The 13,522-nt window shown below is 29.9% G+C and overlaps 2 protein-coding genes across 3 annotated transcripts; one reads left to right on the plus strand and one right to left on the minus strand.

Annotated features, from left to right (window-relative positions):
- Window positions 1-306: 306 nt before the first annotated feature.
- Window positions 307-576, plus strand: LOC145035373 (Wound-responsive family protein). The gene has a single exon (XM_078983920.1). It carries the CDS (start codon window positions 307-309, stop codon window positions 574-576), a length of 270 nt encoding a protein of 89 aa, XP_078840046.1.
- A 6,654-nt stretch (window positions 577-7,230) lies between these two features.
- Window positions 7,231-13,247, minus strand: LOC145035462 (zinc ion binding protein). 2 transcript variants are annotated; one of them, XM_078984005.1, is made up of 24 exons: window positions 13,094-13,229; window positions 12,613-12,754; window positions 12,096-12,268; window positions 11,780-11,992; window positions 11,571-11,710; window positions 11,365-11,460; window positions 11,206-11,273; window positions 11,004-11,105; window positions 10,613-10,901; window positions 10,389-10,508; window positions 10,239-10,295; window positions 10,087-10,146; window positions 9,901-10,008; window positions 9,664-9,803; window positions 9,508-9,586; window positions 9,321-9,383; window positions 9,121-9,251; window positions 8,937-9,042; window positions 8,654-8,842; window positions 8,362-8,589; window positions 8,130-8,285; window positions 7,867-8,028; window positions 7,655-7,786; window positions 7,231-7,565 (listed from the first exon to the last, which is right to left on the minus strand). In XM_078984005.1, the coding sequence occupies exons 3-24, from the start codon at window positions 12,253-12,255 to the stop codon at window positions 7,392-7,394; spliced, it is 2,973 nt and encodes a 990-aa protein (XP_078840131.1). In that variant the 5' UTR covers window positions 12,256-12,268; window positions 12,613-12,754; window positions 13,094-13,229; the 3' UTR covers window positions 7,231-7,391. The 2 variants fall into 2 exon arrangements, with proteins under 2 accessions (XP_078840131.1, XP_078840130.1); XM_078984004.1 differs by lacking the exon at window positions 12,613-12,754 and having other exon boundaries at window positions 13,094-13,247.
- Between the last annotated feature and the right edge of the window lie 275 nt (window positions 13,248-13,522).

Consider the following 13,522-nt stretch of genomic DNA (forward strand, 5'->3'; position numbering starts at 1 on the left):
ATTAGGAATGGAAGTTACTAGAACAGACAAATAAGGAGTTATCACCCACTACGACATACTCAATCACTCCAGGACCCGCTTTATAGAAATATCGGATGCGTCCAAAATTCTCACTGTTACTTCTCAAAACCACCTTCCCCCTGTAACTGGTTTCTTGTTTCCGGTTTCCGGTTTCATAGAACACCAGAGAACCTTCCCCTCTATTAATACCCCCATCACCCTTCGTGTATTTCACCTACGACACAAAAACTCGTCGGAAATTTCCACCGGAGGTTTTTAGATAGAAGATATCAACGAATTTCAAACATGAGTTATTTAAATCGTGTTTGGATGACCGCCGGGGTTGCCGTCGTCAACGGTCACACCGACCAAGGCCACAAACTGAAGTCAGGTATCAAATCGTTTCAACAAGGCAAGAAAGCTTTCACTTCCTCCGCCGATCCGGCAGATCTCCGTCCGTTATCCGGCGTCGTAAGTTCTGATGTCGGAGGGTTCGTCGGCGGAGAGGAGAGGATGAAGCAGTCAGATGATTCTCTCCGGCAAGTCATGTACTTGAACTGCTGGGGCCAGAGCTAAAAGCGTGATCGGAGATATGCGACGATGATCGGAGTTTTCTTGGTGACGAGGAATCGATGATGTGAGTTGACTCGGGGTTTGGGACTGCATAATGAAGGACTTCTGATGTGGCGAAAGTTAATAGTTGAAAGATTGGGGGTTGTTTATGTAATAGTTAGATAAGTTTTGGGACAACAATGTAAATATTTTTCCAAAACAATGAATTATAGATTGCAAGGTACATGTTTATCACTTATAACGATAATTACAAGGTACATGATTTAATCATTGTCTTGAATATTTATCAATATTTTTACCAAAAAATATTAGTTACAACTAATTAAAGTATATGTAAAAGTAACATCTTTATCGAACACATTAACACATACATACTTTATATAACAAAATAATTTGACCGACTGGAAAGAAAAAAAAAGTTTTTTCTTTTTAAATTTGGATTATAAAGCATGATTGATGTTTATAAAAAAGATTTATGTAAAAAATTCATAAAATTGAACAAACAAGACTTTGAACCAGAAAAGGAAATATGAAGAATAGATCCAATCGATCAATTTCAAGTACTTAAAAGGTGGCCCGTTCTTATCCCTTTCTTTCTGGCTTCCAATATTCTAGCTTTTTATTATACACCAAAATTGAATTGTTTGACATTTTATGTGTTTTGAGATTAAATTACAACTTTAACTACTGGACGTATTACTAATGACCAGTTTCCAAGTTACTTTGCTTCATACATTTTTTCTGTATAATGGTAGTCCAAAACCAAATTTTATAAATGATAGATATATTTCTAAATTTACAAAATACTAAACTAGCTTTCTTTAAATACATTGATTTGAATACACTTAGGCAACTTTCTACAAAAATTCACATGTTCAATCTATTTGATTAATTTCTATTTACCTGTTCATTGCTCAATGCTCATAAAAAATTATAGACTTTCAGTAATTGCTAATTACTTGTATATGTAATAACTTGTAATATATATATATATATATATATATATATATATATATATATATATATATATATATATATATATATATATATAATTACATTAACGGCCAAGGACATTAAAATTACTAATATTTTATAAACGACCCAACTTTTAGCGAAAATGATTTTAATATAACTTGTATCACGTAATGCACAAATAGGTTTTTTTAATATATATATATATATATATATATATATATATATATATATATATATATATATATATATATATATATATATATATATATATATATATATATATATATATATATATATATATATATATATAACCTATTTGTGCATTACGTGATACAAGTTATATTGAAATCATTTTCGCTAAAAGTTGGATCGTTTATAAAATATTAGTAATTTTAATGTGCTTGGCAGTGAATGGAATTATAATTAACATGAGTGTCAGTGAAGATTTAAGTTCTAATCGAATATAAGTTTGATGGTACAGGGTGGATATGTTTATATAAGGCGAATTGATTCTAAACATAGTGAAATGAGAGAGTCAAGGTCCCCTTTGTGATTAATTTTAGACCTAAAATGTAATGGAAAAATATAATTAGAATGAAGGTTTTGGGTCTGCCTAGACGCAACTCATACTTCCTGATATCCAAACTGTCTAGTAGCCTAAGTGGGTGACAATCAAGCTGGTTGTGACCGACACGCTACTAGTCTGATCAATTTTTTCCACGACTCAAGTTGCATGACAATTATATTTCAAATAACGTTTTCTAGTTGCAAAAACATAATTTTTGTCAATCTTATCCAAAATTCGGATGTATGCGTAGATATAGTTAGATTTGTTGTCTAAGATCATTAAAGATTCAACTATTTTACTATATCATTAGAGTCATTGTTTATCTTTGTTGTGATGAAACTCATAATATTGATGAAACTCATAATATTCTTAAAAATTGTCTCATGCTGAAATTTTGAAATGTTGCACATATTAATCCTAAAAATGAAAATATATGGTCCTTAATATATCCGATCATTTATAAATTATCAAACAAATATTTCACACATAAAATATAGAAAACAATGATTGAAAATATATAATGTCATGGACAATGCATACTTTCCAACCAAAGTGCTTTCATATGCTACTTCCACTTCAAAGTTACTTATTTCCAAATTCTCACTCGCTAAGTTTATCTAATTAATTATGAGGGTGTTCGGAATTGTGTTTTAAATTGATTTATTGGTTTTAAAAAATTAAAAAAGATGTTTAGATATCGAAATTGTCTTGATTGACTTTCTTTTTTCTCCTCTTCTTTCTTTAGTTATTTTATCAAACATAAAAGAGTGTATAAAACTTATAACTTTTTAAATATTTTTTGCTATCGTTTAAGTGGATCTAAAGTTGTTTCAAATATATTGTTTTAAGTTTTATTTTACTACATATAATCTAATAAATATCTTTTTTTTTTCTCAAATTCAATCCCAAACACCCGTACATGTCACAAGTTTTTGGAATAGGTGAAAGTATTTTTTTTTTCTATTAAAGGCATCTCCAACTCATCCCCAAACTCCATTTTTTTCCTTTATTTTTTCCTCATTTTCCTCCGATCTATCTCATTTTCATCTTTATTTTTTAAGATATGAATATATTCCCCAAGTTTCGATTGTCAATTTTAGTCTCTCTTATTTTTATTTTACAAATTTTTAGTTTATTTTTATCTACTAATTATAATTTAAATACAATATTTAATATTTATAATATCATATTATATACTAATTTATATTAATTAATAATAAATATAGAATTTAATATTTATTTATCGCATTTATATAAAAAAAATTAAATATAAAAACATGATAACATAATTTATAAAATATAATAATCAAATATGATCGTGATCTTGATATATTTATTATAAATATAATCTTGTTTATTTAATAATTATATATATTAAAGTTATAATTAACTTAAATTTCTTATATATAAACATTTTTTTATGATAATATAAATTGTAATGAAAAAATATAATATATATTTGTTAAAATCTAATGGTAGAAAAATGTATTTGAATATATATATATATATATATATATATATATATATATATATATATATATATATATATATATATAAAAGTTATAAAAGTGAAATATTTTAAGAATATATTTTTTGAAGTAAAAATTTAGATAAAAAATAAAATACTGTCGGAGGTAAAATATTATTTAACTTATTTTTTATTCTATTTATATGGGGAAAATAAAAATAGGTTGGAAATGGTTTGACAGAGGAGGAGTAGATTTAATAAGGGATAATTTCATAAAAAGCCTTAAGTTTGGCAGAAAATACCGGTTTTACCCTTCGTCAGATTTTTAGTTCGTTTATACCGCAAATTTGTCATTTTTTTGTTGGTTTTGCCCTTGTTACCTGCAATAGCAGGTTTCCAGGTTATTATGAATTATTTTTTTGCAAAAAAACCCTTAAGTTTACAAATATTTTGCAAAAAAACCCTTAAGATTATAAACATATAAAATATAAATATATATTCAAAATTTTATAAAACTAAATAGTTTTCTACTGAAATATATTTTTAGCTTTACATAGGGTAACTTTTATATTTGTTTGATATAAACTTTTTATATTTAAATTTTAAAAAACTTACCTAGTTTTAACAAAATTTGAATATATTTCTTAATTAATACTTCAACTTTTCAAAACAAAATTAAAAAACATTTGTTAGTTAATAAGTAATTATGCTAAAATAGTTATTATGAATAATATGGTATCATGTACATTCAATTAATTTTTTTAAAAGGTAAATAAAAATATTCTATATGTTTAAAAGGTTTATATTTCAGAAATATAACATATCGTATTTTTTATATGTTCAAATACATAATAATATTATCATATTTTTTTTATAAAAATATCATAAACATGTTAAACATCAAAAATAAATATAAACATTTTAAACATATAAAATATAAATATATTTGTTTAATTTATTATATAAATATATTTATTTTTATATAAAATATGATAGTTTATTATTTCTGAAATTCAAACCTTTTAAACATATAAAATATTTTTATTTTTCTTTTGAAAAAAATTAATTGAATGTCACTAATGTTATATTATTATTAGCTAACAGACGTTCTTTAATGTTACTTTGAAAAGTTTTAGTATTAATTAATAAATATTTAAATTTTGATAAAACTAGGTAACTTTTTTAAAATTTAAATATAAAAACTTTATATTAAACAAATATAAAATTTACCGTACATAAAATTAAAAATATGTTTCAGTAGAAAACTATTTAGTTTTATAAAATTTTGAATATATATTTATATTTTATATGTTTATAATCTTAAGGGTTTTTTTGCAAAATATTTGTAAACTTAAGGATTTTTTTGCAAAAAATAATTCATAATAACCTAGAAACCTGCTATTGCAGGTAACAAGGGCAAAACCGAAAAAAAAATGACAAGTTTGCGGTATAAATGAACCAAAAAACTGCCGAAGGGTAAAACCGATATTTTCTGCCAAACTTAATTTTCTGCCAAACTTAAGCTTTTTTATGTTCTTGGAAGATTGTCATTCTGTACATTTGTGGAGGGGAAAAAGTGACAAGGCTACAAAGAGCCAACATAATTTACAGTATGAGGCTCTTCTCTTTGAGAAAATATTATTCTCGACCCCTACATTCAACGACTCATTTCCAAACCTCCAAACAACGAGTCAACTCACATCATCGATTCCTCAAATCCCCATTAATCTTCGAGAAAACTCCGATCACCAACCGGGAACCAATAATTACCCGAAACACAATCCTTAACTCGGTCCCCAGCAGTTGAAGTACATGACTTGCCGGAGAGCCTCATCGGCATCTATAACCTTCCTGTTTCCGCTGCCAACGATTCCTTCATTCAGAAACCCGGAAACTGGCCGGAGATCAGACGAATCAACTCCGGCTGAAGCAGCGAACGCTTTCTTGCCATGCTGAAAGGAATTGACGACTGATTTCGTTTTGTAGACTTGATCGGTGTGTCCGTTAACAGCAGCAACTCCGGCGGCCATACATACACGGGTGATCAGAAAGCTCATGTTGTCAAACTCTTGTGATTTGTTAATCGTGCTTTGTTGTCTGATAAAATGAATTGCGAAGGGGACGATATTTATATGACGAAAAGTAGTTTTGATGAAACCTGAAACCATGGTTTAAGAATTAATGGTTTCCGTTAAAGAAAGAGTGAGCTCGGAATTCGAGGCTCTTTGGATTGTCTACGGAGGCGTCAAAATCACTATGAATCTCAGATGCAGAATACATCATCTCCTGAGGTTCAGTGTATATCGTGAGATATTGATTAGTTATTCTTTGAAAGTTCTAGAGCTTGTGTATTTTTTATATTTGAAAATAAATATAACTGGAATTTCACCTTGTTTTTACTTTCAATATAATTTGGCTAGTTTAACTAATACTATTCTATTAAAAAGCTAATAAAAAGATAGGGTTTAAGTCGTTGAATTAGCAATTATAATTTCTTGTTTAATGTGGTTTTAATAAGCATAAATAAATTAGCGTTTTACCAGATGAAAATATCGCGATAAATTATGAAGACATGTGTCAAACTTATCCTGACACAAAAGTATGAGTCATTGGATTTTAGTGTGGTCCTTTTGCGTCGTTTCTGCAACCCATCCATCTGTCCTTGTACGGTATGGCAATGGTTATACAAAATGACAACACTTAAATACAAGACTTTGGTGTATCCAAAGAAAATAAAGAATTGACATTTAGTGTATAAAACTAATATAATAATAGTAAAACGAAAAAACAACATTTTTTTTTTTAATTAAATACGAACAAATATTAATCAAATTCTTAAATGTAACTCTAGAATTCGCTATGGTTTGGTGTTAAATGCCATTATTCATCAAAAGAAAATATTAGTATTATGAAATGCAATTATTTACTGCGAAATGTCAGTATGTCACTATTAACAAAAATAAATATTGTTTTTTTAGTACAACGAAGTTTATATTGCATACTGTAAATTTATTAATATTTTTACGAAATTCATGATTTTTTGTTGAAGAAATTTTTTTCTGAGGTTTTTTATGGTAGCGATCTTCAAAAACCATCACAATCACGTTCATGTTTCACCATTTACTTTTCCTGAAAACAACGATTTACTTTTCCTGAAAACAAGTTTTGCATGGGTCCAACAAACTATTACCATTTTTTATGAATATGACAACGATGGATAATGATTTTTTTTTTCAGTAACGAGGATCCAGATTTAATGTGACTAGAACATAATACAAATGTTTTCCATAAAGAATTTCTAGCGATTGTTGTAGTTTTAATACCCCTAAGCTTCGTAGCTAACCAAACTAAACCTTGTCCTAGTTAAATCTAAATCTGTTCGTATCAAAATTACAACTTTTAAATGTGTGAGACCATCTGCTTTATGCTTAAGCTATATGAAATCCTTTTTCAAATTTCTCCCTTCAAATTTTAAACAGGGAAAATATAAGTCCATAATCAGATTTAGAAATTACTTGAATATGGAAAACCACGAAACCCTATTTGTACAACTTGCCCTTTTCTTCTTGAGTAGTAAAATATGATGAAAGGACTATCAATTGCTTTCTCTTTAAACATATTTGCAAAAAAAAAAAAAATGCTGCAATTTATAAAAGCCTTAAAAACTCATAATACAACTCAGGTTAAATAATATTTTAGGAACAATAATTACCATGGTGTTTATATATTTCTATTAGGTAAAACCCACACTACATATCGACACAAATGAAAGAAACACACACACACAAAATAAGCTCATGTTGTGTTCTATACGACAAAAGAAATTCCCTTCTCAGGTCCAACATTCTTGGACATAATATCCCATGAAGAAGCCAAATATATTTCCTCAGGCGAAACAAATGGCTTTGAAACCTCACTTATCATTAAATCCCCACAAAATGGGCATTCACTCGCTATTGCATCATCCAACTCTGATCGAATCTGTTTATTCATCATTAAAAAAGTTAACTCAAAAAATCACAAAATAAAATCATGTTTAAAATGTGTAAAGTAATGACAATTATACAGACCTTATCAACAGGTGCTACACTTGTGATGGAGTCATCCGCAACACCATTTAACCCACCATTTACATTTACATTTACATTCGGCTCAACACTCATTAAAGTCAGTTGCTTTTGTAGATCCAGTATATGCTCAGCCTTCAAAACACAATAATATAATTCATTTTATAAAAAGTAAACAATATTTAATAATATATATATAAAAAAAAACTACTTACTTGATTTGGGTCAGTGCATTTGGTAACATGGGCAACAAGGCATTGTGCATGAAACGCATGTCCACATGGGAACACATAGAAAGGGGAGAGGGGCCCCATTGTTGTATAGCCTCTTGAAATTCGATAATCCGCCCCTGCGGACAAAATTACCCTCCGACAAACCTATTCAAAAAATTACAAACATGAACATGATTTTTTTTTTTCTGCTAACAAATATAAAAATAAAAATATTCATTTCAAGAAAAACAATTACATTTACATACCCCGCATTCCTCATCACGATCAACAACTGCATATCTTTGAGCAAGGGCACTGATGTCATTTCTTATATTATCAGCTCCATGTGTCGCATCGTTCATCTCCTCTTTCAGTTTCTCAATCTGCTGGTTATAATCCTCTAAAGACGAACAAATCGCTTCCTATATTTATTAAAAAAAAAAAAGTTTTATTATGTGAATGTATTCATGTAATATGAAATAAAATAAAAATCGTTACCTTGAAGTCATCAATTAGTGCAAAATCCGGAAAGAAAGGTAAGATATCTTCAATCTTTAACAAACCATCGGTTTCCTTTAAAAATGCAATTGCCTTTCGAATGTTCTCTCTTTTTGTCCCCTTTTCCTGTTCAACAACATGCTTTGCAACCATAAGCCAAAGCTTCTTTCTCAAGTCTTCATCATCTTCCACTTTGTCTGCTTCAGCCATGGCTAGCTCGGGGTCAACCTTGGTCAACAAAAGTCAAACATGAGAAAATAGCACACAACATAATTTTATATAAATTTTTTACCTGAAGAGCAAGTGCTACAGCTTCTTCATGCATAAACATCATGCTGTAAATATGGACACATGCGCGCATACGCTTTTCCTTTAGGCAAAGACGCAACGCGTATTTAGGATCATAGAAGAAATCTGGGCCGTTAGATCGTCCTTTACCAAATTTGCATTGTAAGAATCGCAGAAGGGTGCTATCGTCTTCCTGAATGTAATATTTGAATGAATAATGGGATTTGTTTTTTTTTTTTTTGAATTATAAAATGAATACGTAAGAGGAGAATGATGAGGAAGTGAACCTTTTTTGCGTATAGAGAGAGCAAGAGGTTATGAACACCTGGATCTTCATTTTGCAACCGGTGAACACAATATTCTAAATACTTAATTACTTCATGGGTTTCATTCCTGTATATTTTTGAGGTAATATTAATTTTTACCAATATAGGCAAATGTATTTTATTTATTTAAAATGGCAAGACTTACTTTGCATGAGGTTCACTTGAATAAGACATCATTGCAGGAATAAGCTTTCTTGGATTCAAATCATTCCTTGTCATCCATGACTCAACAGTTTCATATGCATCAAGCATTATCAGATCTGGAGCAAATTTATACTGCAACACACAAAAAAAAAAATAATTTACCATTATATATTCCAAAAGATGATTGATTTTCTGCATTACCTGAAGCTCAACAGAAACACCTGGTTTTTGAAGTACATCTAATGCTCTCTTTGCTTCTCCTTGCTACACAAGTGGAACAAAAACTTGGTGACACTCAAAAAGCAGTGCGTGAGAGAGAGAGAGAGAGAGAGAGAGAGAGAGAGAGAGAGATAAGAGTATTGAATTTTGGAATAAATTGAAGAAGAACCTGAATGTAGTGATGAATCACAATCTCGTGTTGTTCTTTTAGACTAGCGAAATATACCAATTCATCAACTCTACCATAGCTGAAAAATATACATTTCTTATAGAAATTGTAAATCAAGTAAGAAAAAGAAAAATGAATAATATAAATAATAAGAACCTTTCAAGTAGAGTCATTGTAGTTGCTTCATCCAACACATCTTTACTATCACTAAGAAAAGCACGAAATTCCATGATGACAGATTGGTATTCTGAATTACGCTTATCTGGCGAATCATCTTCCAGTAGTAGTCTATTGATCTATATATGCATTTCATAAATAAACTATTATACTAAAATTTTTAATAAATAAACCATTGAATTTAAATTAAGAAAAAAAAAAAAAAAAAAAAAGAACCTTGTCGAGGTAGAGTTCAGTGGCCCATGTAGATATCATCATTATTTGACATTTATCATCTTTCACAAGACTATCAAGCTTCCTCAACAAAAATGTCCTTAAAGCATCCTGAAAGAAACATAAAAATAAAAAATGAGACTCAATTATATGGAAAAGACAAAAAGTATGAAATAAAACTGCATTTACCTGTTCCCCTATGCCTATAAACTTCAATGTAATCTCTTCAAACGACAATGCATAGTTTATCTGAAAATTTTTTTTTACTTAAGTAATCAGATAATCTTAACATACCCTAATATTGCTTTAGAGTTTAGAGTTTAGAGTATAGAATCACTCACTTTAGCAAAAAATGATGCTGCTCTAAAGAAGTCCTTTGATGAAAAAGCAGCTTCAGCCTACAATACAAATTGTTTAACTTTAAGTAAGTAAATAGAATTAATAATATCTATAAAGATAAAAAAAAATAAAAATAAAAAAGAGTTGCTGACCTGTACTAAGTATACTTGGTCTCTCTGGAAAGGATCAGAGCAATTTGCTAAAGCAGCAGCATATTCCTTGAGGTCTAGATACACTTTCCACATATCTCTCCCTTCATCAGTTACAGACACCTATTGGAAGGTAAAATATTAATCAGAATCAAAAGAAAAAATGTGGTGAATAATAATAACAGTAATATACGTGTAATTGGAAACTGAAAACTCATAAAGGAAACCTGAAAGATTGAGTTTTCATCATATGCATAAAACAATCCAGCAGATGCATCAATAGAAAGCCCAATGATCCCTTTTGATGCTGTCTCTGAAGTTTGATCAAACTGAAGTTCTTCCACAATTTGCTCACTAATTCTATTTACAACTTTGACCCTGTTTCCAATTAGGAGCAAAAAGTGGAATTCTGAAAGTGCAATAGAACTAGGTTTAACCACTTCCCCACCATCACTTAACTTTGAATAACTCAAAAGAGCCTTGTTCTCCACAAAATTTATATCCCCATTTGGGGTTCTTCTCATCATCATTTCAAGTTTCAACAACAGAGACTTCAATCAGTAAACTCAAAATCATCATCAAAATTTTCAACTAATAAACATTTCATTTGAACTCCACCTGTTTTGTGCTCCAAAATTGAGTCCACCATGATAAATACCAGCTCCAGAAAGCCAAGCAAAATGCACTGCTCTTCTTTGCTTAATAAAGAAATGCAACTCACTACATGATAACCAAAATGGGAAGAGATTTTATATTAGTTAAAAGAGTATGAACTATCAAGTGAACAATATACATGGACTATAGAGTATAGAGCTTTTGCCTATTTGGTATTTCTCCAGGAAGCTCCATAAAATGCACTGCACGTTCTACATAACTTGCAAAGATTGTCTAGGTTGAAAAAAAAAGGTTTAATAAGAACTATTATTTACTTTATTCTATGATAAACACACAAGTGTTGACTGTTGACTTGTTGACTTACCTCAAGCAATCCAATACCAGTAAATGAATATAGTCTTGTTGAGGTTACAGCCATAATATAGTATCTAGTTCCATTGTTTGAGCTAGCTGTTTCCATCTATATATATATATATATATATATATATAGAAAATACATTAAGTAAAGTAAGAACAAGACTTGTGATTTAGAGAAAAGATTAAAACAATAGTTAAGTGAATATATTACACCTGCAAACCCTCGAAAGGCACTGGGAATTCAATTAGTTCGAATAGAAATTTTACGTATTTCTCCCTCTTATCTTTCTCATCAACAGCAATTTCATAAAGTTGGCCATTTTGTGTGCCAAGTATAACCTCTCGTGTGGAAACTGTTTGAAGAAACAGATGAGGGATATGAATATCCATTTAAAAAGAAAAGGATTAAAATATGAAGTTACCTTCTGTTATCTGTTGTCTGTTCCAGGCAACAGCATTGACTACAAGGCCCCTGAGTTTGACCAAAACCCTGGGCTTTGACCATTTTGCATGCATGTAATATGTATCAGAACCTCCTGTGCCAATAACAGTGGCTATACAATGACTCCCACCAGGATCAACAAAAACTCTGTGGATGGATTGCTCCCCAGCTCGACCAGTGGAAAGATCAGTATCTATACATATATAATGGCATATATATAGCTACTCATTAGTATTTTTTCAGAAAAACAAAAACTTTATATGCAACAATAAAGGAAAAAAGATTAAGGAGATTACCATAAGAATCACCACCACCAAAGTCATGCCTGATTAGCCATCCAGTACTGGTTCCAAGAACAATGACATCGTTTCCAGATGCCATACAAGTAATAACTCCATGACCTTTTGCTGCATATCTTTCTAGAAGATCTACAGTAAATACCTGTCTTAAGTCCATCTTCTCCAGAGCCCTGTATCCAGGGGACAAAATCAAAACTTCACAAAGAAAAGAAATGCTTCGGTACTTATAATGTCATCATGCAGTTATGGTTTTCATGGATGATGCCAAATTTATGTGTTCCCTATTTGTACCACATCCATAGATAATAACATTATGCACATATAAATGTTGTTATGCGGAAATGTGAATCTGTTAGTTGATGAAACTGATGAGAATTGGAAATTAGGGTTCAGTTAACTAAAAGGAGACAGGGAAGAATTGGGGAAGAAGATGATGAAATAGACTGAAACGATTAACACAATCAAAAGATTGCCCAGGCTAAGCCGATACAAAATTCTAGAAATCAATTCACACCTTATTTCAGATTGCCGATTGTTGTATGATGTTTAGCTGCTTTTGCGATTGCTGGTTGGAAGCTCAAGAATCGAGATTTTGATTTGGAGTAGGGAGTTCGTCTACTTATCTCCGCCTGATTTCCCTCATTTTGCTTATTTTTCTATAAACATTTTACCTCTTTAAGATTTGTCGCTCAATATTTCAGATCAAGAGATGTATACGGATGTTAGAAAATTTGGGCCCTTTATTTTTAGGGAGCCCTGTGCAATGGCAATTTGATTCTATACCTATGATAGACAGATAATCCAACTCACCGTTTTTGTTACAAACAAGACTCAATTATAGACTTTCAGAAAGTAGAATTTCATCTTCAATTACGTTCATTTTACTTATCAATTTACAAGTATCACTACAATACTATCAATTAACAATTAATCCATTATCTGAAACTTTCAACGAACTACAGTAAATTATAACTATTGTGGAACAAAAGGCTTACAGAAGATGAAAAGAAGACCACAAGATCAAACGAAGATCATCGATTTATAAGAACTCTGCTCGCCGTCCGTCGAGGTGAAGGGAGGAGTTCGTGAGAGGATGTCGCCAACTGCCACGAGCGTAGGACTGAGATTAGCAAGTTTTCAGGATAAATGTTCAACATAGGTACCTTTAGTTTTATAAATTCAACTGAACCCCCTAAATTTAATCCTCTCTTAAAAATAAAGTTTTATTTTATTTTATTATTATTATTATTATTATTTTTTTGCCTTACATTCACATTTAATTTGCTTAATGTCATTTTATTTTTATTTTAAATTTTTTTTCACGTATCATTTTATCAGTTTTTCTATTTTATTAAATTTAATTTTAATATAATAATTACAATAAATATAGTAATAAATTGAAATCAATTTCATTAATAAGTTTA

Source organism: Lactuca saligna, chromosome 3, assembly GCF_052625555.1.
Source record: "Lactuca saligna cultivar CGN05327 chromosome 3, ASM5262555v1, whole genome shotgun sequence".
Taxonomy (NCBI): Eukaryota; Viridiplantae; Streptophyta; class Magnoliopsida; order Asterales; family Asteraceae; genus Lactuca; species Lactuca saligna.

Bases quoted from the DNA above. Each gene is read 5' to 3' on its own strand.
- LOC145035462 (XM_078984004.1), bottom strand. From the start codon at position 12,255: ATGGACTTAAGACAGGTATTTACTGTAGATCTTCTAGAAAGATATGCA. The intron at 11,993-12,095 runs GTAATCTCCTTA...ATATATGTATAG, and splicing joins TGGTGGTGGTGATTCTTATG to ATACTGATCTTTCCACTGGT. The intron at 9,384-9,507 runs GTTCTTCTTCAA...CCACTTGTGTAG, and splicing joins TGATTCATCACTACATTCAG to CAAGGAGAAGCAAAGAGAGC.
- LOC145035373 (XM_078983920.1), top strand. From the start codon at position 307: ATGAGTTATTTAAATCGTGTTTGGATGACCGCCGGGGTTGCCGTCGTC.